The sequence below is a fragment of the Chiloscyllium plagiosum genome, unplaced genomic scaffold (assembly GCF_037043375.1).
Source record: "Chiloscyllium plagiosum isolate Xiang-an unplaced genomic scaffold, Cpla_swu_hap1 HiC_scaffold_12, whole genome shotgun sequence".
In the NCBI taxonomy this organism is placed as follows: domain Eukaryota; kingdom Metazoa; phylum Chordata; class Chondrichthyes; order Orectolobiformes; family Hemiscylliidae; genus Chiloscyllium; species Chiloscyllium plagiosum.
This window is the reverse complement of record NW_028270150.1, coordinates 49,982,015-50,007,005: the sequence shown is the minus strand read 5'-3', so window position 1 is coordinate 50,007,005 and position 24,991 is coordinate 49,982,015. Positions and strand designations below refer to the sequence as shown.

Sequence of the window (24,991 nt, the reverse complement as noted above, 5' to 3'; positions counted from 1 at the left end):
TTTGTTTTGTTTTCTAATAGTGGTAGAAAAGTTTTTGCGATCTGTGTAGGTGTGGAACTCAAGATTGTCGACAATTAGCCAAAAGATTCTATCCAGATTAATCATTTATAGCATGGGTAATTTTACAGCACTGAGGTGAGACTAGAGCTAACGCAGTTGGGACAGAGTACAGTAAGTTAAATGTGCATTTGGCCTATGTCTAATTTGGGATGACTTATTTGGGTGTGGAAAGCAGGCTTATAGCAAATCCCCTGCTATTACTTGGCTTGAGTACATTTTTGTGATTTTCTTTGTAATTGCATTGTATTCTGTGATAACAATCTGTTTGCTGTAATTGTTATCAGCCAGGATAAAGTCATGAAATGGTGGTCTAACTTGTTTAAAATGTAAGATGTGACAACACAATATGAAGACAATTGATTCAAAGGATCATATTTAGTTCATGTCTAAAATATGTGCAGTAGCATTCTTAACTGAGTCATTTGGCATCTTGTTCAGAAAAGTGCTAGATTTGACATAACAAATGTAATCGTTAGGTGGATCTGCGTCGTCGGCAAGTTTCAAAGACTGAAGAAGAAGTTTATGCCATAGTTCAAGAACTGACTTCCGCGATCAGTGCAGAGGATAGCCGCTTTCAGCCCATTTCTCATTCCGGAATTAACAATGAGAACATTAAGGTAATATCTCGGTTAGAATCTCTGCTCGCTTGTGAAGTTCCATTAATTTTAACAGTTTGTATTGAAGTTATATTTTAAAGCTTTTACAGAGCATCACATCAATAGCAAGTTGAATCTCAAAGAAGCTTAATCTGTTAACCATCTTTGCATATACTTATTTAAATGGTTGAAGTTAGCTTACAGAATTTTAAAGATTGTAATATCTATTTCTTTGTATTTTAAGCGATAATTATGTATTAACAAGGTTATTCTTTAGTTCCATGACATCAATTAGCACAAAGTAACTGACTCAGTTACTTTGTGCTAGAAACAGTTTTCATTTTTTGGAAAGGACACAGAAGAATCACCAGTTCATTGGACCCTATTTACACTTGAGAATAGAAGCCATGTGCCCCAAACAATTAGCTGCTGGATTTAATTTGAGGACAGCCCATGACTCAAACAGAATTAGCCTCATTTGAGAGGAGACTTTAGTAATTTTTAAACTGGTAACTCAGTGGCTTGATGCAGGAAATCATTCCATCATGGAGCAAGTGAAAAATGAACTTGGTATTCTGCCTGATTCTTAATTGATCATGGAAAGACATTATGATGTCTGTGAGGAAGATAATGGAATTCAACCATACCAGTAAAGAAATTGTTGGTTAAAAGATCAATTTATGGAAGTAGCATGCTGAGATTTGATTTAAATGGACAATGAAATGTTTAAAGAGATATGGATACTCTTATATATATATAGATCTCCACACAGTGCTGAAACAGTACAGATCATGCCTTGTGTTGTATATTCTCATATGATTGCTGTTAGAGTTGGCACAAACCACATGGTTCTATCAGTATATGTTACCGTGTAAAGGATGTTTGTTGCAGTTTGCTGCCACCAACCCTCTTTTGTCTTAGGCTTATCTGGTGATTAATGGTACAGGATACACTACCGTCGACAGAAATGGCACTATTCACAGAGATCACCAAGTTTTATTGCATGATAGCATTTTGTACAACTGCAACAAGTCAGGCATAATTCAGAAGGCATTGGGGAACAGGTACAGGTACATCTATTCCATCTGAAAGCTAGGTTAGGACTTCTTGACTCTACTCAAGTACCAGGCTGGCAGGCAATGCTGATCCCCAGGCAACTGGCAACCTGGAATTTGACAGGTAAATCCTATACTGCATCTTTTACAAGTCTGGATTGAATGTTTAACTGGTTTAATTGACTACTCACCACATGTGGCAAGCCATTGTACTTCTTCCATATGGCCCTGCCCCCTGCGCCCCCACCCCCATGTAGCAGATTGATGGTGGGAACAGGAACGCAGGCAATGGTGCTAATTTTAGAAGCTGCCTATCCCAACAGTGGCCCCAAAAGCTAAAAATTGAGGCCTCAGTCTTTATGGACCTGTTGTTGCAATTCTTCACTTTGAAACTCTAGAATTTAAACAGGTTAATTATTTGCCAAGTTCTGCAACAGTCTGCGACCACGGCCACTTCGCATTAATTTAGATACTGAGTGTAAGGTTGGGATGTCTTCCCTGTTTCAGGTGAGTTTAGCATTACATTAGCCCTGTAATGTTCTGCTTCATAACCTGTACAAGTCTCCACAATGAACAACAATTAGTTCCACATCACCCTACAGTGTTCCTGCCCACTCTAAGTACATTGAAACATAATGCCATTCCTTCTATTAACTCCACATAACTTACACTGGAACATGACAATTTCTTGACACTGTTATAAAACCCTTCTTCCTACATCATTTAATATAAGGAATTAAACTCTATGTAGAGATATGAAAGCAAAAGCTTTCAGATCATTCCGTGTTGTGATAGACTTAGATTTCTGTAGCTAAATGAGTGTTGAGAAATGGTTTCTCTCAGCTGTATTCATTATTTTGAAGTACCATCAATAATTCATTGGAATTTGTGCCATCTCTTTATTGTGTATTTCTGTTTGGATTACACAATTGAATTTTACAGTTTAATTTCTCCAACGCAAAAAGAGAAAGCAGGTCTGGCGGCATCCGTGGCAAGAAAGCAGAGTCAACATTTCGGGTCCAGTGACCCCCCTCCTTTGTCCAGTTTGCCCTGACTCTCAGTGCCTAGTCACCTTTGCAAACGTTGTTACTGTCCTTATTCTGACGTATGAGTCCAGTCTTAAGCTGTGTGGAGACAATGAACATCCTGTCTGCAACCATCCACATGTTCCCTCTGATAAATAATTTGCATTCTTTCTGAAATAAATCTTGGGCAAAAGAAGCCTTGTCTCCAGGATGGAGAGAATAGCTTTACTCCAAAGAATAGCTCGGCCTAGGAATGGATCATTGCAACAGAGTTTTGGAAGGATTAGAAGAAAGAAGATGCATTAGGTGATCTCTTTATTTTTCTGCCAGAATATATTTGCAAATGAAAATGAGATTTGTGTGTCACTTCAGCTTTCATAGGCATTATGACTAAGTTCTGTGGGAGGGAATCCTGGAGAACCTTTGCAAACAGCCTGATAATCAATACATAAAGTAGTGTGAATAATTAGTTTGTTATACATTTGTGAGTTTCAAAATCTGATCTAGCTGTTTAAAGTCAATCATATTTTGTGTGCTAAGTGAGTCTTTCCCTATCAACATAAATAAGCTTTTAAAAAATTGTGACTTTGCCAAAAGCAAGAACAAAGGCATTCTTTTTCATTGTCAGTATCTTAAATGGTGAGAATGAAAGGAAAAGGAAAAACCAACAAAAGTACTGCAATTCTCGAACCATGACTTTCTTCTCCTTGGAGGTGGTGGAAAGAGTAAATACTTATGTGGGCTGACCGCAGAGGGATACACCACCTCAACAATTATGCTGTAGGTGAGCAGGTAACCTTCTGGATCTGCAATAATTAATGTCTTTAAGTGGACAATTAAAACCCATTCAAGGACTACAAATCACCACTAGTCACCAGTGGAAACCAGGATAACCTGCCTGCCTAGGGGACAGGGGAAGGAAGTTTCCTTTCACTCCCGATGTGGAAGCAGTTGGGGCAACAGTGGGATTTGGAGGGGATTGTGGGTGCTTATAGATCTGAAAGTTTTCCTTTTTCCAAACTTAGACTGATTTAAATGAGTCGTAGAGCTGAACAGCACGGGAACAGAGCCTTCGGTCAGACATCAGATAGTACTGGCGGCTTGGCGGGCCAAATGATGTTCTCTTGTGCTACTATCTCTCAGTTACCTTCAACCACAAATTAAAGTGCGGAGCATTACAGGCTGTGAGGAACCAGGCAACTTCATCTCCCTAAAAATGGGTCTTAAGCACAAAGTAAATGGCAGCTTTTCTTTCAATTATTGAAAATGTGAGTGTTACAAAAAGTCAGAAATCAGTTCTATCACAAGTACAAAACACATTCAAGTGAAAGAAGCTCAGAGTACTTAGCTGATCATTAGCTAGAATCAAATCATTAACATGCCTTAAAATAAATATTTAGCTGGATTGACTGCATGTGATAAAAGTAAACATTCACCGTAAAAAGCTCGAAAGATGACAGATGTGGATATAAGACAATTTTTGAGAGAAAAATGTTTACTACAAAGGAAATATTAAAATAAAAGGGGGTCCAAATCAAATAACTTCACATGGAAAGAGGAGAGAAGTATAAGATAAAGTGAAAGATAAAACATTAAAACATTATCAGCAAAACAAAGTAATGGGGGTGAAGCTACAAATATTGTAAACTGAAATTGAGTTAAAGAAAAAATTATTCTTCCTTGGATTTTGGAAACTGTTGTGTAACCAATCTGAGTTGGTACAGAACCTGCTGAAATGAAACTTTCTGCAGTGTAGCTGGTGTGATGTTTCCATTAGTTTCTCTTATCCCTTCCCCTAGGGTGATTGTACATTTGACACCTTGCCATGTTCCAGCTAAATAATTATTTTCAAGCGTGATAGAAGCAATGGGTTTCTAGCTAATTATCTCTCAAGATACTTTGACCCTCCGATTAGCTCTTTTCAGCTGAGTGCATTTGACGTCTATAGTAGCACTGACTTCTAATCACTTAGAACCAGTTTGGTTTGAAATAAATCAAAATCTTCTCGAACAGGTCAGCTAACCTGGTGCATTCCCTCTATGCTGGTTTTTGGCTGCTACTGTAATTATTTAGGGTTTTGCATGAGCATTTTCAAATGGGAGCCCACTTGTAAAATGCTGTGCCCGTGGATAAATGAGGAACACTGCATATGAACAGTTAAGTTTTTTTTTAGAAAAAAGCTACTATTTATGTCACAAAACATCTTTCAGCCTCTTTACAGTCCATCTGAGTCCCACGGTGGTCCCCAACCCCCTTTTTTTATTTAAACACTCATTTTGTCTTATTTGCACAGAGGAACTGTGTACATTTCTGTCTTTATATTACTTACAGTACATTTTTTACAGCTCAATCCCTAAAAAGGCTTGGGCATCAACATAAGGGAGGGTATGAGGGCAGTTTATTCCATCACCCACCTACGGCCTGTCATTCTCGCTACAAACTCATACATTCTTTCCTTTCTTGCTCATTACACATCAGTAATATTCTACTCTTGTTTTCTAACCACTGGGTAATCTAGAATGGGCTGCTGTTGAGGAGCAGTTTCTCATGGATGAGTCAGGTTCCTGTTTAAAGGGGAGCACATCACTTATTGGGAAGTTAAGTTCCCTTGTGGCTTCTTTTGTTTCACAGGTATTGGAAGAAATTGAAAAATGAGTGACTGTCACCACACCATGTTTTTTTTGAAGTGTCACTTGAATCTCCATTTGGCAACAGAGGTTAGAGAGTTATAAAGACATGGCAAGAGATTTTAGAGTCTGGCAGGACCTGGATATAGTGCAGAAATGCTTTAGTGACCTCATGAGAATAGTGAGGATGAGTATTACTCTTTATTCCTCTCTGCAACACATGGTTACGGTCTTTCGTCCCCTCCCGTAGCAGTCAATAAATCACTTCCTTTCAATGTTTTTTTCACCATCCAGGACAAGGCTGCATTCTACAGCCTGCCATTCTCATTATTCACTCACTCTTCTCATCTTTGCTCCTTACTCATTAGCAATGTTCTTATCTCATTGTCTAACCAATGGGTAATCAACAATTTCTCACATCCCACTCCACATACTTAACACCTCCCCATCCTGATTGTACTTTATATCATCTCCCACTTAATAGATGCACTACCTCACATTTCCACACTGACTCTTTAGTAGTCATACTCAAACACTTGCAGTTCCTTGCTGCCAGGTAAATACCATTATCATGAGAGGAACAGAATTCTGGAAGAACTGCATAATCTCATGTAGAAAAATTTGGAGCAACAAACCATAGGAATTTGAGAACCTCTCTGAATTCTGATACATTGGGACCTCAAGGCCTTTGAACTTGACTCACGAACCAAGGTCTCCTGATGATAACCTCTTCAGTAACCATTGAAAAATTCACTCTCAGCCAGATACACACTTCACATTACATCTTCTCCAAACATGCATCCACTGTCCTAATGCCAATGTAAATCACCCTCTTTCTCCATGTCTCTTTAACAGTGAAGCTGTAAAAAGCGGAGGCTTGTAGAGGGAAGATACTTCTGGGGAGGCAGTGTCACAAGCTCCCTCGCTGCCATTAGAATAAGCCAGAAGGATCTGCATGTGGTGCCGTGCCCAGTATTAGTAAGCAAGGAAAATTAGCTGTGGTAACAGAACCTGTTAGATATCTTTTACACTCCGAAAATGCAAAGAAAATCTAAAGAGGCTAGACTGACACACCGTAACCTTAAGTTTTCTCCCTTGGCCACTGAAATAAAAGTAGAACTGCTCCGCTTCCCAGAAGTGTTAAATAAGCCCAAAGCTTCCTTAATGCATCCATGTTAAATATTAAAGGCTTCTATGCTGTTTGCATGTTCTATAGGTGGTATCGCACTGTAAAACTAGCTGGAGTAACAGGATTTTTTTTTGTCCTAATTTGGCTCACTGTACTTCATAAACTTGCAAGAAAGTGGGGTAAACATGCCGGCCTGCTAGTAAGACTGAGACGACACTGTTTCGAGATCCCCCCCCCTCTTTCCCAGCTTACTCCTAGCAATGCACAATCTCTGGAGAACAAGATGGACAAACTCAGATCATGGCTCAGGTTCCAGTGTGAACTGTGGGATTGCTGCACACTCTGCTTCACAGAAACCTGGCTCAACCCATCCATTTCCAACTGTACACTTCAGGCTGATGGTTTTTCTATCCGTCGTATGGACCGTACAGCGTCCTCAGGTAAAAGAAAGGGTGGAGGAGTTTGCCTTTTAATCAACAACCTGTGGTGCATGGACATTGCAACCCTGGGCAGCCATTGCTCCCCAAACCTTGAATTCCTCACCATCAAATGCCGCCCCTTCTATCTTCCACAGGAATTTCCCGCTGTTATACTAACTGCTGTGTACATACCGCTACAAGCAAAGGATGTGCTGTACTCCACCACTAACACCTTGGAGACAGAACAGCCAGAGGCCCTGTATATTGTGACTGGCGACTTCAATCAAGCCAATCTAAGGAAGGTGTTGTGCAAGTATCACCAGAGCATTACCTGCCACACCAGGGGCCCGAACATTTAGGACCACTGCTACACCACTGTGAAAGATGCCTACTGCTACATCCCCCACCCAAAATTTCAGGAACTCTGACCACAATGCCGTGTTTCTTCTCCCAGCTTACAGGCAAAAGCTCAAGCAGGAGACCCCCTCGTGGATACAGGTCCAGTGCTGGTCGGAGGAGGTGGAGGATCAACTCCGGTGCAATCTGGAATTGGCTGATTGGGCCATGTTCAAACAGGCCGCAGGTACCTTGGATGAGTACGCCACCACCGTCACAGACTTTATTGGCAAGTGTGTGGAGGACTGCATACAGAGGAAGTCAATCCGGCTGTTCCCCAACAGGAAACCCTGGATGAATCAGGACTTACAGAACCTGCTAAAAACCAGGCGTGAGGCCTTCACATCTGGAGACCCACTCAAATATAAGGAATCCAAGTATGAACTTTGCGGAGCCATTAAGACAGCCAAGGACCAATACTGATCCAAACTAGAGACCCAGACACACACCCAGCAACTATGTCAAGGACTGAATAACATCACAGGTTCTAAAAAGAGACAGTGCAAGATAGCAGATGATGACATATCCCTCCCAGATCATTTCAACGCCTTCTATGCTCGCTTTGAGCAGAATTTCGGTGGAGAGGTAACACCTATTCCGACAAGTCCTGACGAACCTATCCCAACAGTCACTGCATCAGAGGTCAGATCAGTTTTCCTTCATGTGAATCCAAGGCAAGCGATGGGACAAGATGGAGTACCAGGCTGTGCATTCAGAGCATGCACATATCAACTGGCAGAGGACATCTTCAACCTCTCCCTGCAGCAGGCCACTGTCCCTGCCTGTTTCAAGAGGGCTAACATCATCCCTGTGCCTAAGAAGGCTCATGCAGCATGTCTCAATGTCTACCACCCAGTGGCCCTAACTTCGGTGGTCATGAAGTGCTTTGAAAGGCTGATCATGGCATTAATCAACTCCAGCCCCCCCACTTCTCTTGACCCACTCCAATTTGCCTATTGGACCAACAGATCAACTTCAGATGCCATTTCACTTGCCCTTCACTCCTCCCTAGAATGTCTTGACACCAAGAACAGCTATGTGAGAATCCTACTCATTGACGACAGTTCAGCCTTTAACACTATTATCCCCTCGAGACTGTTTACTAAATTTAGTGATCTCGGACTAAGCCCCACTCTCTGCAACTGGATCCTCAGTTTCCTGACCCACAGGTCACAATCACTGAAGGTTGGGGACAATATTTCATCCTCACTAACACTCAACACTGGAGTCCCCAAGGGGTGCACACTGAGCTACCTACTGTGCTCACTGCATACCCATGATTGTGTCACCAAATACCAGACTAATGCCATTTACAAGTTCACTGATGACACTACCATAGTCAGTCGAATCGCAAATGACGATGAAAGAGACTACAGACAGGAGGTGGAAGACCTGGAAAAATGGTGCACTGAGAACAACCTAGCTCTCAATGCCGGCAAAACCAAGGAACTCATTATTGACTTTCAGCGGGATGTTACTCATGCCCCCCTACACATTAACGGCACAGAGATGGAATGAGTGGAGAGTGTCAAGCTCCTGAGAGTGGTCATCCACAACAAGCTTTCTTGGGCTCTTCATGTGGATGCACTGGTTACAAAGGCCCAACAACGTCTCTTCTTCCTCAGGCAGCTGAGGAAATTTGGCATGACGGCAAATACCCTTGCCAACTTTTATAGGAGCTCCATCAAGAGCATTCTGTCTGGATGTATCAGTACCTGGTATGGCAACTGTACCATTCAAGATCAGAGACGGTTACAGAGAGTGGTGAACTCGGCCCGGACAATCACAAAGGCCAACCTCCCATCTATAGAATCCATCTACCAGGCCTGGTGTCAAGGAAAAGCCGCCAACAATCTTAAAGATCTATCCCACTTTGGCAATATTTTTCTTCAACCTCTACCATCGGGGAGAAGGTACAAAATCTTGAAGACGCGCACCAGCCACTTTCGTAACAGTTTCTACCCTACTGTTGTTAGAATACTGAATGGACTCACAAACACTTAACATTCGCCTGCACCTGTGTTTTAGTTTTTGCCTCTGTTTACCTACTATTTAATATCTATGCTACTTAACTCTGCGATCTGCCTGTATTGCTCACAAGACAAAGTTTTTCACTGTGCCTTGGTACACGTGACAATAAATTCAATTCAACTCCACTCAATTTAATTCAATTCAAGTTGGTGCTTGTGTAACTGCTGAGGTCCCACATTTAAAGAACCTTGAAGTTCCATTTTCAATAATCTGACAAAGGACAGTCAAAATGGAAGGGATGCCTAGGGTCTGATGCAGAGTGCATGGAAGGAGGTGAATGATTGACATCTTCAGACGTTCTTGCATAATTACTAAATATTGGGTGAAGTTTGATCCCCCTCTAGGTTAACTAAGCAAACTAGGGATGATGTTACCTTGTAGCTATGTATTGTAATGAGCAATTTTACTACTGACTACACTTGCCCTCATTCCATCAAATAGGTGCTCAATTTGCAGGGGACATAAAACTGGGGAAATAATGTGAACCATGAGGAGAACAGTGATAGATTTCAAGAAGACGCAAACAGGCTGGTGGACTAAATATTTAAACTCACTAGGTAAAATTACAGTAGTTGAGATGCTATAAAGAAGTTTTTGAGCACAGCCCAGACCATCACGGAAGCCAACCTCCCAATCCATGGATTCCTGAAGAAGGGTTACTCCTGAAACGTTAACTTCTCCACTTCCTAATGCTGCATGGCTTGCTGTGTTCTTCCAACCTCCTGCTTGTCTACCTTTGCATCTACCACCTGCATTTTTTTTGGCTTTAACCAAGTCAGTATCCAGTCTTGGGCTGACAATTGGCAAGCAACATCTGTGCCAAGCAATAATTAGCATCACAAAGAAATGATGTAACCATCGCCCCTTGATATTCAATAGTATTATTATTACTGAATCCCCCTATATCTATCCTAGGTGATACTGTTGACCAAAATTTGAACTGGACTTGCCATCTAAGTATTATGGTTACAAGAGCAATTAAGAGGTTAAGAATCCTGCAGTGAATAACTCACTTCCTGACTCCTCAAAGTCATGTGTGTGATGAAATACTCCCACTTGCCTCAATGCAGTTCCAATAACACTCAAGCTTGACACCATTCAGAATAAAGCCGCCCACTTGATTGGCACCGCATCCACAAGCATCTACTCCCTTCACCACCAATGCCTAGTAGCAGCAGTGTGTACCATCTATAACATTGATTGCAGAAATTCACCCAAGGTTATTGGACAACACCCTCCAAACCCATGACTACTTCCATCTAGAAGGATAAGGGCAACAGTTACATAGCAGCACCACCACCTGCAAGTTCCCCTCTAAGCTACTCACCATCCTGACTTGGAAACATACCACCGTTCCTTCACTCGCTGAGGCAAAATTCTGCAACTCCCTCCCTACTGCATTGTGGTACGCATGCACCAAAAGAACTTCAGCAGTTCAAAAAGACAGCTCATTACTATCTTCTCAAGGCTCACTCAAGATGGGCAATAAATGCCGGCCCAGTCAATGACACCCACATCCAATGACTACATTTTCTTTCAGAAAGATGTCTTCTGGAGTGGATCTGCAGCTATTCAATTTCAGTCTACATGACACTTTGAGCCATTGTCAGGGTGAGCAGCCTTCTTCCAGTTGATCAGACCTTTCTGCCATTAAAAGAACTGCCAGGAGTCAGTTAAGTAGATGCTAAAGATTTGAGATGAGGGGAATTTCTCTGGAGTTGGGTCTCTACAATTGATAGCGCAGAGGAACAAGTTGAAATTTTATTTTGTGTGTTTTGAGATCATACTAATTGTCTTGCATATTTAGTTTGACTTGTTAAACTAATTGACTTGTTAAATTAACTTCTGTTTTTATAAGAAATTTGCAGCCTGTTATGAACATGTCTTCATGACTAAGCACCACCGTAACTAACTAAATGAGAAAATGCTCAAGATCTATTATTCCACATTCCATTTGGGAATCTGACTCCTCCAGTAGTATCATCAGCTGGGACCATATCAAACTGCAGTAATATTTGAATTCAGATTGTTTGCATAAAACAATATTTTGGATTAAATATTCTATTGATGTTATTTTTTTAAGGTCTCAGTGTTTTCAAGATGCCTTGTGTTCTCGATACTTTTCAATTTTTCTGGTTCTCTCTTTTTAATAATAGTCTGAGTTCATTTTTCTTTTTACAGAACATTATTTTATTGTTTTTTTTCTAGGACCAATTGGCTGTAGTGGCTAAATGGTCATCTATTCTAACAGGGAAGCGAGCCCAACATGCTTCTATCCAGGTACACATCATAATGATTCGCTCTTCCATACTTGCATTCCAACACTTTTCCATTTCCCACTTCCCCAATCCATTTCCCAATGCATCATTATCCCTCCTGTCACTAGATATGTACCTTCTCTCCCTTGCTTATCCAACTCCAGATTCCACTGATATTTTCCAAGTTCAACCTATCGAATCAACTTTTAAAAATAATTTTCTGCCATTTTGCACAATAAACTAGCCATTTGTGTGAAACTGAAATATTTTAAATATATCATGTATCGTTTCTTCTGCCTCAGTAAAAATAATATTCTGTTACTTCCCAACATGCTTCTTTGTATGTTTTTAGGTGACAAACAAATGTTGTGAAAATTGTGCTTGGGAAAACCCCAAACATTCGTACACTGCATCCATTGATGAATAGCTTGCTTGTGGATTTATGTTTCTTTGACAGTTTTGAAGTACAGTATTATAAGTGTGTGTTTCACATGGTTTGGGACATCAAGCTAAACAGCCAGAAGTCCAATCTTCCTGCAACATTTCAGGTCTTATAAAACTCATTGACAGTAATGGTGTTAGTGCATGATTACAACATAATATTATTACTTTGTGAGAATAACTTGCTTGAATATACTGGAACTTCTAAATTATTAGTTAATGCACAACTGTAGCAAGAATGGGATCAGAACAACCTTCAAAGAAGTCCATAGCAAAACCATATTTTTATATTTTCAGTACAGTGCTACAGCAGATCCTACTCAGTATGTTTCATCAGGCATTGACTCTGCTGACATTATTTTGACATAATACTGTATGGCACTGTGTTACATCAATATCACATGTTCAGCATGTGCCAGAGGCAAATGTGGCAAACACACTGCATGTGCTACAAGCAAATGGCAATGTGTGAAAGTCAAAGGGGAGCAGTTCTTAGTGGGGTGAAATGGGAGTACTGTCAGGGGATACTGCCACAGTCAAGGGACTTGTCCAGTTCCAGTTTGGCCACTTTCAGGTACCCAGAGTCTGTCTGGACATTCAGTCATACTGGTCAAATGTAATTAGTGCAACACTTAGTTCAGTTGGGATGCTGTGGAGACGTCAGCTTGGCGGATGGATCAATTGGTTGTGTACTGAGCATCACATCCAAAGGGGTGAAGGGGATGAATTTCATTTATGATTGTTTTACGCTCTTAAGCCAGAGACAATAAAATATTGTCTGATTTACTCCTTTCTGTTTGTATACTGCTGATCCTTCTTCTGACAGACAGAAGATGTTTTCCAAATTCTGGTCTGCTATTCCCATTTTTGAAGTATACCCATAACAAAATCCTCCTAAGTGAAATCACAGATGACATTTATTAACAAAACATTCAAAATATAGGAGGATTGCCTTTTTACTCCATTCTCACCATCAAGAACTTGGGAAAAGTGAAGAGGACAGGAGAGAAGATATGTAAGAAATTACAAGATTTGGTAAATCACTTCAATGAGCTACACCTTCCCAGAAGTCCATGTCTACTAATAGTTTCCTTGATGAGCACACCACAGTAGTGTTCCTTCTTGCAAGCAAAGTGTTGGCTTCTTTCTAATCAACAGCTTGAGGACAGAGGTAGAGGGTGTGCAACAGGCTGCTAATTCAGCATCGAGTCCTGCTCTCTCAAGTTCAACAGCAACTAGCAAATATAACTAGAGTTATATATTTAAATGATTCAACCAACTTCAGTCATGTGACAAGAACAGGCATTTCGGCTGTTGATCACCCATCTCAGTGGGCTAATTGGAAAGGCACTAAGCTAACAGTTTAGCTTTACCTCTGCTGTTAGAGTTTCTACAGCGAGCCACCAAGACACTTGTAAAAGCATTAGCACTCATTTAGTAGCTCTGTATGTTTTCCTTTGTCGAATGCTGGCTGGGAGCAAATGCCTCATCTCTCAATTCTTTGTATCAGCTTCAGCCAGAATGACAATATAATGCAAGGGTTCAGAAGCTTTTGGAAATATAATCATGTGTTCAGCCTCAACCATTTTATAATTGTCCGTTTTTAAAAGAAACAGAATTTAAATATGAAAATAGAAGCGAATACAGTTTTCTTTGGGATTTCTCTTCTTGTTCTCTGGCCATGACATGAGACAAAGGAGGGCATTGAGTATACTGGAAGAGAATGGAAAGCAATTAGTGGTGATATGCAAATAGCTGAAGTGGTGAGGTGTTCCGAGTGAGTGAGTGAGTACTAAATGCAGAGGGCAGGAAGAGTCAGAACTCATGGGGATGAGTAGGTGAGAGCTATTGAATGAGCATAACATATGCAATAATGAGAGTTGCAGTCCATGAGACTTGGTGAGTTGTGTGCTTAATGACAGAATGAGTGGTTACCCTGTGGGTGTGAAGTAGAGGAGAAAAGATAGTGGAACTTACCCTTAGGGAGTGCAAATGATCATTGACCTCCTTTCTGTACTTATGGGCATCATTTACAATTTGGTTGTATAAGGGCTTACTGTGGTGGTGTGCAAGTAAAAGGACTGTACTCCCCTCTATCCCATGTGCCCAGACCTCCAGGTTCCTGGATGTAAATTTGCTCGCTGAGCTGGAAGGTTTGTTTTCAGACGTTTTGTCACCAACATCATCAGCGAGCCTCCAGTGAAGCACTGGTGTTAGTGACCCAATTTCTATTTATGTGTTTAGGTTTCCTTGGGTTGGTGATGTCATTCCCTGTGGTAATGTTAGTTCCTGTGGTGATGTCATTTCCTGTTCTTTTTCTTAGAGGGTGTTAAATGCAGGTCCAAGTCGATGTGTTTGTTGATAGAGTTCCAGTTGGAATGCATGGAACAACGGAAATTCCCCAACAGCCAGGTTACAAAATAATTGAGGTGAAGAGCAGAGGTTGTGTGAGAGAGGTCATTCTAAATGTTGGTGGACTGCACACCATGAATGCTTCTCACAAAGGACTTTGATTGAAAATGGAAAACTTCCACTATTAGCTATATTTCGGTTATCATCAGTTGAACACACGATAAAGGATGCTACACCATTATATTCTTATTCTTAAAATTGGATCTCCTGAATCAGGTTATAATCAAATATACAGTGATAAACATCACAATAAAGTATATTCACTTCTAAGTCGAAAACAATGACTACTTGAGTGAGACGCCTTGAGATAGCAGGTGCTGTAACTTTATCACAGTCAAGAGTCAATGCCTGGTGAAGTGTAGAAAATTGATGAGAGAACATGTGAACAAGAAACTAGTTTCAGTGTGGAGAAGAATCATTTTATTTTAGATGGTTCATTTTAGATGGTTCCAGTATACTCTCTCATTTGTCTCTGGTTTTAAAAAAAATCATTTTACTATACTGCAGGCACACATTGATCTAACTTTCCCTTCCAGTTTACACACTGCTATTCTCTGATTTAATTATAATTTTACTCCTCACAACAAGATATTGATCATTAATGACATTGGTGTCATTCGCATTAGTGTTTTTGCCTGGAGTTGCTTCTGTCAGCTGTGCAGTCTGATGATCTGTTCCTGAACAGATCAGACATACTCATGCATTCACAGGCAGATAATAATTATTAACTGAGAAACTTTACATGTGCTTTGCAATCATCATATGTTCACGATGTGGTTAATTACAAAGATGAACGTTCTTTCACTGTGTGTTCAAATCTCCGTACTGACTATAATGCCTGAAAGGGAATGTTAGTGTCCAAATGGTGTTTTAATTTCTCTCAGGTTCAATCACCAACACAGTTTTTCATTATGGTTCCACTCCGAGGTCTGTCAGCTTACACAGAACGGAAAGTTCGCCAGTGGCGCTATTATACCTTGACTGGTTCCAAACTCATCTCGCCAGTTCAGGAGCCTGAGAAGTTGCATCAATGGTTGGAGGTGGACCAGTTCCTTAAGTCTACTCAGGAATGGCACCAGTCTGATGTGACTATTGAAGGGGATATTGTTCCTTCTAAAGTTGTTGCAATGTTTAAAGCTCTGCTTGAGAAACCACTCCAAGCCTCTAACTTTCATGGTAAGTAAAGGATCAGAACCATCAATATAATTTGAAACACAGGCTAAGACCCAGTGACCTTGAAAAAAGCTGCACAAAAGGTTTAGCAATCTCTGTGTAGTTTCCCCTCTAATCTTGCTAGTTTAAAACCTGCTGCAAGTCAAAGAGATATCTTGGTGTGCTGCAGTGGCAGTGACGTCAGCAAGCAGATGAGGAACATATTAAAAAGATGTATTCACACACACAAAACAGAAAGGGCATCATGGTGGCTTAGTGATTAGGACTGCTGCCTCATAGTACCAGGGATCCTGAGTTTGATTCCAGCCTCAGGTGACTGCATGTAGTTGTCATGTTTTCCCCGTGTCTGCATGGATTTCCTCCACGTGCTCTGGTTTCCTCCCAGTGTCCAGAGATGTATAGGCTAGGTGGATTGGCCCTGCTAAACTCCCCCAGTGTCCAGAGATGTGCAGGTTAGGTGGATTGGCCATGCCAAATTCCTCTAGTGTCCAGAGGTGTGCAGGCTAGGTGAATTGGCCATGGGAAATGCAGGGTGACAGGGATAGCATGGGGAGTGGGTCTGGGTAGGATGCAGTGTGGACTCGATGGGCTAAATGGCCTTCTTCCACACTGTAAGGGTTCTATGATTTATGAAAGGTGAAGGCATTGATTCCCTTCACGTTTATTTTACTTTACAGATACTCAAATAAATAAATGACTATGATTGTTTGAGATAGAAACTAAATAAAGATATCCTCGTAGAAAAGGAATTTTTAAAAAACATTTTACGCTGGAACTTTTCGCTATGCAGAAATTTGATATTCTGAAAATATAAAATTAGCTTTTCAAGATCGATAAATGTATTTAATTGTAATTATGAAATTAGTATATTATTAAATCTTATTCAATGAGGAATAACTTTTTCAAAGGACTTTACTGCAGAACTAACTTTTAGAAGTGGAAGTTTGTTAAATAATGATTGCAATGGTGATTGCAGTCTGTGGGAACCTCTGTCGAGAAGCATAGACTTATTGACAGTAACTTATGAATTTCTGTGTTAGTCTGTGCATGCACAGTTCAAAGTTGCTGTCATTCTCAGAGCAACTGGTGGTATGGTCAATATAGATTGATTATTTTATGTAGACTGTACAAATGTTAGTCAAATGTACAATAACACTCAAGAATTTCAATAAAATCAGTTTATCTAGATATTATCATATTGCTGTTCATGGGAGCTTGATAAGTTATATAATTTGGATGCTGCATTTCTCACATTTCAACAGGGGGTCCATAGAGTCAGAGTCAGAGAGATGTACAGCATGGAAACGGACCCTTTGGTCCAACTTGTCCATGCCAACCAGATATCCTAAACTAATCCAGTCCCATTTTCTAGCATTTGGCCCATATTCCTCTGAACTCTTCCTATTCAAATACCCATCCAGGTGCCTTATAATTTTTGTAATTGTACCAACCTCCACAACTTCCTCTGGCAGCTCATTCCAAGCACCACCCTCTGCCTGAAAAAGTTGCCCCCTAGATCCACTTCAAAAGTATTGACATAATCAGCGGTCATGAAAAGGACTATATAAATGTAAGGCTTTATTTTCCCATTTCAACTCAATGTTGCAGCTTAGAATGTTGTGGAGGTGTATTTGTATCTGATCAGCTCACAAATGACTTTGGATTGACATCTGAATGTTTGTTAATTTAATTTTATACTAATTTTCATATATGCTGAACTCAAGATGTGCAGAGCTAACTAAGACACAATGTCACTATTGAAAAATGTAAATTAAAAGTAAATGATTTGTAAGTGAAAAGGAATTATACCATGATAACAAAACTACAGATGAAGGAATGTAATTGAAAGTGACCTCATTGTTTTGAGTTAATGATATGGTGCCAGGTTAAACTATGATATTTTGGTCTTTGTCAAGAAAACTGCTGTCATCTGGGCAGTACTATGAATGGCATTAGGTTAAGAGCTAGGGAGGAGATAATTCATACAAGTTTCCTACTTGATCACTTGCTGGGAAATGCATGATTATGGATATGTGGTAAGGCGATAACTGGGCTGAGATCATGCTTGCTATGATAGAATATCATGCATAGCCCACTTATTGGGGAAAATTTTAAATCAATGAGAAAGCAGAACAGGAACCAAACCTGTTGCTGCTTCTTTTACTCTATTGTCAACAGTGAAAGTGATCTGCTTGCAAGTATGATCACTGTGTGGTTTTTGGCACCTGTGAAACCATGTACTCACATGAGCTAGCACCTTCCGGAGAGGAAAATATATGGAGAAAAATGAATAATTGCTTCTGTAGGAGACTTTAGTAAAATTATGGTAGTTCAGTGAAAGGATATAGTTATAGAGATGTACAGCATGGAAACAGACCCTTTGGTCCAACTCATCCATGCTGAAGGATAGAAAAGCAAAACACTGTTTAACTGGAAAGAGGCTGTAGAAATGCATGATTCAGAGGGATCACAATGTCCGGGGACACGAATTACAAGAAGTTAGTATTCAGGTTCAGCAAATGATTGGAAAGTCAAATGGAATTAAATGTAGAAGTAGGGACGTTTTGCTACAATTGTGCAGGGTGAGACCACAGTTGATCACTCATATAGTTTTGGTCGTCTTACATCAAAAAAAGATGTTAGAACCATTAGAAGCAGTTCAAAGAATGTTCTCGAAACTGATTCCTGGAATGAAGGTATTATTTTGTTAGGAAGCGTTGATGGCCTGTATCTTTTGGAGTTGAAAAGGATAATAGTTGACTTTGTTGAAACTATAAAATCTGGAGGAGACTTCATAGGATGATGCTGAAAAGATAGTTCCCTTGTTGAAGTGTTTAGAAGTAGGGACAACAGTTTAAAGGTAAGACTGCAATGAGGATGAATGTTCTTCTCTCAAAAAGTTATTAGCTTGTGGAATTTTCATTTGAGTCACTGAATATGTTCAAGGCTGAATGAGACAAATGTTTGATTTAGAAGGGTGTGGAAGGTATTGGGGAACAAAAAGGAAAGTGGAGTTGAGAATATAATGAGATCAGCCCTGATCTTGTTGAATGGTAGAGCAGGCTTGAGGACCTATTCCTGATCCTAACTCTTGTGTTCGATTTTATCAGCAACTGGAGAGCTGCCACTTGGAGGGGAAACCATCAGGAAATCTCGGGCAGATTCCTAGTGGGTTCCAGGATGTTGGTTATGATTGAGTAGGAGGTGGAAATGCAACCACTTTGGTGACCTCTGTGGGAGTAAAGAGGTGGGACAGTCCATTCCTACAGTTAACTTCTAGATATGCCCCAACACCATATTCTCAATTGCTGGCATCTTCCTGCCTGCCTCCCACTTATTGAGAAAATCTTACCCTGTCTTTAAAGGTGCCTCAATGTGGAATTTTCTTCTTCCTCATCCTTCAGCCCCAGTAATGACCACCTCCTCAGGGTCCCTTTGCCTGCCTGCATACATTTCAAGTCCCATCAGTAGAACTCCTCACATGGTAGAACAATTCATGCCCAGGTTTAATGTGATGTATATTTGCCAAGTTGGTCAAAGGTCTTAAAGTTAATGTGAGTCTTGGAACAATAACTCTGCACAGACTCACTGAGACAGACTTTGGCCGGTGAGTCCTTGCAAATGTGAGAAGATTTGTAGCTCAGGTTGAGGTTTTGGAACTCAGCGAGCTAACCTACATCCAAAATCCTTGCAAATGTCCCATGTGCCTTGGCAGCTGAAAGTAAGGATGGACAGCATATGGGAGAAATGAAGTTTTTTTTCCTGTGACACTACTCCCCCATGCACCAATGTCCTCTACCCAGGGAGATGGTAATTGTAACACTCCTCCTCTGGCAGCTGCAAGCAGCTTACCTGTTACATGTCCCCTACCTGGAAGTCATGCTTGTAAATCAATGTGATTTCCAGGCAAGGAATCTGCCAAAGCAAATCTCTAAGCTTTGGACACCTTGGACTTGAGGAAGTAGTAGCAGTCTCACAAATAGGGCAAAAAGCCAAGAAGGAATGGTAAAATCTTTATTGGCTGTTATGGTTGAATAAACTGTTAAGCAAAGTAATATCTGCAAAAAGTATTGGAGTGAATGGAATGCACTTTGGGAGTTTAAAATTGCAATTCTATGTGACCTTGAGGAGGTCACAGGACAATGGAAGTTATCGGGTGAGAAGAGCATGGGCAATACAGTGAGGGTTGTAAGGATGTGATGATAATTGAGAATATAGGCCTAGAGAAGAAAAAAAGGCCTCCACTCCCAACTGGTAATCAGTGATTGTCAGACTACCACATGGATATTAGGCAGGAGTAGATTCCACCACCAGTAGTATGAGAAGAGATCCTTTAAACTGTCAAAAGATATTCATGATTTGCTATTAACATTCAAGTCGAAATGTTCAAAATGTAAAAGAGCAAAGATAGTTGACTCCATAGCTGAAGAAACCATTAGCGATAAAGTGATGCTTGTTTACTGATGAGTCAAACTCAGTATCCCACTGTGCTCCAAAAAGCATACCAAAATTTTTATATGAACAAGTTACAATACAAAATGATATTACTGGATCACATAGAAGGTTATTGAGTGTCATCTTCTCATGAAGAAGCTGCTTTAAATTATATCGTTCATAACTGAATAACCAAGTGGTTTCCATACAGAATGCTGAGCTATTCAAAATGTATGCATGTCCCCCCATCCATCACTGTAGTAATTTCTGCAAATACACTTTATTGTGTTTAGATTGTATAGTGTTTCACTAAAGTAGGCCTTTGACTTGCAATATGTTTTGTAGGAGGCCTGCCTATATTCCTGGTTACTGTCTTGTTGATTCACAAACCTCTGTCTGCCATGACCAAAGTAAAACAACAACAATATCCAACAGGTTAATGGGTGTAACTCCAGGAAGATAATGCTTTTCAGTGGATTGTTTGCTAAACCCTGTTGAGAGATAAAACGATTCATGCATTAGAAGTCTGTATTGATCAATCTCAATTAGGCTAGTTACTGAAGGAATACTTACCTGCAAACAGATACAATGATATCATTTTAAATAATGGGTAGGATTTTACTGCTGGGTACTCAGTCCACAGTCCTCAGCTCAATCCAATTTATACATTGTTTCTAATTGAAAATTGCTAGTCGAAACAGTTGGTGGTTTAATGCAGGCAACTGTAAGGACCTGCTTCACTGCATTTAGTTGATTTGAGCAATTGGTTTAACTAGGTGAATATATTGAGTTTTGGAAGCAACAATTCCAAACCATCAAGGGAAATAAGTGGCGTTTCAAATGCCTCGAGCTCCAAGCCGTTTTGTTTGAGTAATCGCCGAGTTACGTTGCCAACAATACACCACAGAGTCTCCAGAAGGAATATGCCAGTGGAAATGCTGCCAATTACACACTGACAGATGGAAATTCATTCCGGGTGTGTATCTATGCATGTGGGGCCAGATTGTTTGGCATCTTGCAGATATCTATTAGTCACCTGTGGTGAGAACTTTCATAACACATAAATGTTGCAGTTGATTAGTTTCTTGTCAACATCAAAGTTTTATGCTCTGCTTCACCATCAAACCGAGCAAGTAGGGATGAGTGGCAAATCTTAGTCCTGAACCAAACTGCCCTGGATTATATTGCAAAAAAAAAGATTAAATTTGGTACAATTAAATTTGGATTCAGCTGAATTATTCATTATTTTTAAAAAATCTAACAGGGTGCACAACAATGGGGCGAAATGGTTCCTCAACATGTATAACCTATGTTACAAAAAGAAATCCTTGTTGAAAAGTTATTGAAAGTGCATCTGTGTTGAATTCCTGACAATTTTGTGACATAACCTGTAAGGAAGCACCATTCAATAATAAGACTATTAAGATTTGCACGCTGATTATATCCAAAATCTTATCCTGCTTTGACGCCCAGGTGTAAAGATAATTGAACAGAAAAATCTGACCTTATTTTTCCAATAAAAATATATTTGAAAAAGATTTTTAATATTACAAGTACCAAATAATACAATTCAAAACAATACAAAAAAAACCCAAGTGGAAAAACACTCCAACCCACCCTCATGTACAAATGTATAAACATATATAGAAAAGTAAAGTAAAGAATAAAAACCCCAAACTGGCTATTTAACTAAATAAATAAATAACTAACGCCAGACTAATAAAAAGTAATAACTCAGCCCAGAGTCTGACTTTTAACATATTGATTGTTGCTCAGATAGTTCTCCTGTAACACTGTAATTGTGATCCAGCAAAAACTCGATTTAATAGAAAATTGTTTAATAGAAATAATGGGACCAATGGGAAAAGTGGGGTTAGGGGCAGACCAGCAAAAAATATCACTCACAATCACTCAAAAATCTAACACAAAGTACAATACAGCCTAAATGAAGGTTGAAATCATATTTACTAATGAAACAAAAGTAAATTTAACACAGCACATTTAAACAATGTAAGAGAGCTTCTCTCTGTATAGTACCTCTCATAGCTGCTCTGTCGGCAGCTGACATTGGTGCATGTGCACATCAGCGTGGAGATTTCAGTGCGCACGTTGCCACATGTGCAGAACAAAGTCCTCAAAATGATAGATTGCTGCTGGAATCGCGCTATTGCCAATAGAGGTAAGCATTCTCGAAAATACTGTTCCCTAATTCTTATAGCCAAATCACGCTGCCGAGACACGCTTTATCCCAGAACTACCTGTAATGACGATTTCTCTCTTCTGCATTTTTTGTCTGCATTCTGTCCCTCCCTCTCTCTGTCCACCACTTCCTTTGTCCTTGTTTCCCTGTCTGAAATGATGACGATGCCTCCAAACATCAACCTACCTGTTGAACAAAAAAAATTCTGTTCTATCCACAGGAAAGATCAATGTTTTGGAAAATGTTGGACCTACCATACGACTTTCTGTGAAAACAACAGAACAACTTATTGAGGTGGAAATTGTACCAGCCATTGAAATTGCGAACCATTGGCCAAAAAAAGCACGTTGGCCACGGTTTCTGAAAAGATGGCCATCAAAAGAAAAGGCTCGAACTGTCAAGGTATTAGAGAATACGATGTAACAAATCAACAAGAAATCTGTTTATGTTAGGGATAGGAGAAAAGAGGATACATGTCAGAAAGCTGAAGGACTTTTTAAAGAAAAATTAAGTTTGATGTAGTTAGACAGAATAGCCCTTTGGATCTTTCAGAGACATGGCTATGCATGACAATAAGGATGATGCATCACTTATAATGAGACTGCCCATGAGCTTTATGAAAGGATTAGTGAGAGACAAACAGGAATAAAAACAAGGGTACAGAAAGAAGTGGGTGATTAGTACATTGATTTGAAGATAGCTGCTTGTCCTTGGCTGAGCTGCAATGGGCCCAAAGACAGAGGGGAGAAATTTGTCTTAGGTAGTGGCACAAAATGGATACTATCTGGTCAGCCAACCATTATACACTGTCTAATGTCTAACCGCATTGATTGCAATGAACTGAATGTTAGGAATTGTGTGTAGCAAAGCTAATCTCATACTGTACATTCAACAATGCAGATTGAGACAAGTTCCTACCTCTGAAGTTTAGTTTGAACATTGTATCAGAATTTGTAATGATATGTGGCCCATTTTATGTTTGAGCAGTTAGAGAGAGTCCTAGAGATGTACAGCACAGAAACAGTCCCTTCAATCCAACATGTCCATGCTGCCCAGATATCTTAAATCTAGTCCCATTTGTCAGCATTTGACCCATATCCCTCTATTCATGTACCCATCCAGATGCCTTTTAAATGTTATCAAGCCTCCAGCTACTCATTCCAGACACGCACCACCCTTTGCGTGAAAAAGTTGCCTTTTAGGTCCCTTTTAAATCTTTCTCCTCTTACCTTAAACCTATGCCCTCTAGTTTTGGACTCATCCACTCCAGGCAAAATAACTTGTCTGTTTACTCTATTAATGCCTGTTATGATTTTATAAACCTCTATAAGGTCACTTCTCAGCCTCTGATGCTCTAAGGAAAATAGCTCCAGCTTTTTTCAGATTCACCATATAGCTCAAACCCTCCAACCATGGCAACATCCTTAAATCTTTACTGAACCCTTTCAAGTTTCACAACAACCTTCCGATAGGAAGGAGACCAGAATTGCATGCAGTATTCTAAATGTGGCCTAACCAATGTCCTGTATAGCCGCACCATGATGTCTCAACTTCTGTCGTCAATACTCTGACCAATAAAGAAAGCATACCAAATACCGTCTTCCCCATCCTATATACCTGCGACTCCACTCTCAAGGAACTATAACCCTGCACTCCAAGGTCTCTTTGTTCAGCAACACTCCCCAGGGCCTTACCATTAAGTGTCTTAATCCTGCCCTGATTTCTTTTCTAAAATGCAGCACCTCACATTTATCTGCCAGTCCTCGACCCATTGGTCCATCTGATCAAGATCCCATTGTGATCTGAAGTAACCTTCTTCGCTATCCTCTACACCTCCAACTTTGTCATCTGTGAACTTACTAACCATACCTCCTATTTTCACATCCAAATCATTTATAGAAATTACTAAAAGCAGTGGACCCAACACTGATCCATGCAAACACAACTGGTCACAGGCGTCCAGTCTGAAAAACAACCTTCCACGACCATTCTCTGCTTTCTACCTTCGAGCCAATTCTGTGTCCAAATGGCTAGTTCTCCCTGTATTCTATGTGATCTAACTTTGCTAACCAGTCTACTATGAGGAACCTTGTCGAACACCTTACTGAAGTCCATATGGATCATATAGTGCTTTCTTAATGAAGGACTTTTGCCTGAAACCTCAATTTTCCTGCTCCTCGGATGCTGTCTGACCTGCTGTGCTTTTCCAGCACCACATTCTCAACTCCATATAGATCATATCCACAGCTCTGCCCTTGTCAGTCCTCTTCCTTACTTCTTCAAAAAGTCAATCAAGTTCATGAGATGTGAATTTTTTAGATCAGGTTCCCTACAGTATGGAACAGGCCCTTCGGCCCAACTGACCCTCCGAAGAGTAACCCACCCAGACCCATTCCCCTACCCTATATTTACCCCTGACTAATGCACCTAACACTTGCGTAATTTAGCATGGCCAGTTCACCTGACCTGCACGTCTTTGGATTGTGGGAGGAAACCAGAGCACCCGGAGAAAACTCATGTAGACAGGGTGCTCTGTCTACTCCACAAGAGTTTGCTCTGCAAACTCCACACAGTCACCCAAAGCAGGAATCGAATCCAGGTATCTGGCACTGTGAGGCAGCAATGCCACCCTACGTATTTCCCACGCACAAAGCCATGATGACTATCCCTAATTAGTCCATGCCTTTCCAAATACATGTATTCCCTCCAACAACTTGCCTAACACTGATGTCAGG

The 24,991-nt window shown here is 40.3% G+C and overlaps 1 protein-coding gene across 4 annotated transcripts in view; it reads left to right on the top strand.

The window, feature by feature from the left end:
• The window catches only part of mab21l3 (mab-21-like 3), a 49,779-nt gene that overhangs the window by 5,396 nt on the left and 19,392 nt on the right, over positions 1 to 24,991 (top strand). For 2 of the 4 annotated variants that reach the window (XM_087992802.1, XM_087992803.1), the window contains 4 exons: positions 537 to 677; positions 11,547 to 11,618; positions 15,334 to 15,625; positions 22,477 to 22,658. In XM_087992802.1, coding sequence (XP_087848928.1) covers positions 537 to 677; positions 11,547 to 11,618; positions 15,334 to 15,625; positions 22,477 to 22,658 — 687 coding nt within the window. Of the gene's footprint in view, positions 1 to 258; positions 387 to 536; positions 678 to 11,546; positions 11,619 to 12,053; positions 12,145 to 15,333; positions 15,626 to 22,476; positions 22,659 to 24,991 lie in introns of those variants that run through there. The other 2 variants (XM_087992805.1, XM_087992804.1) reach the window with 2 other exon arrangements.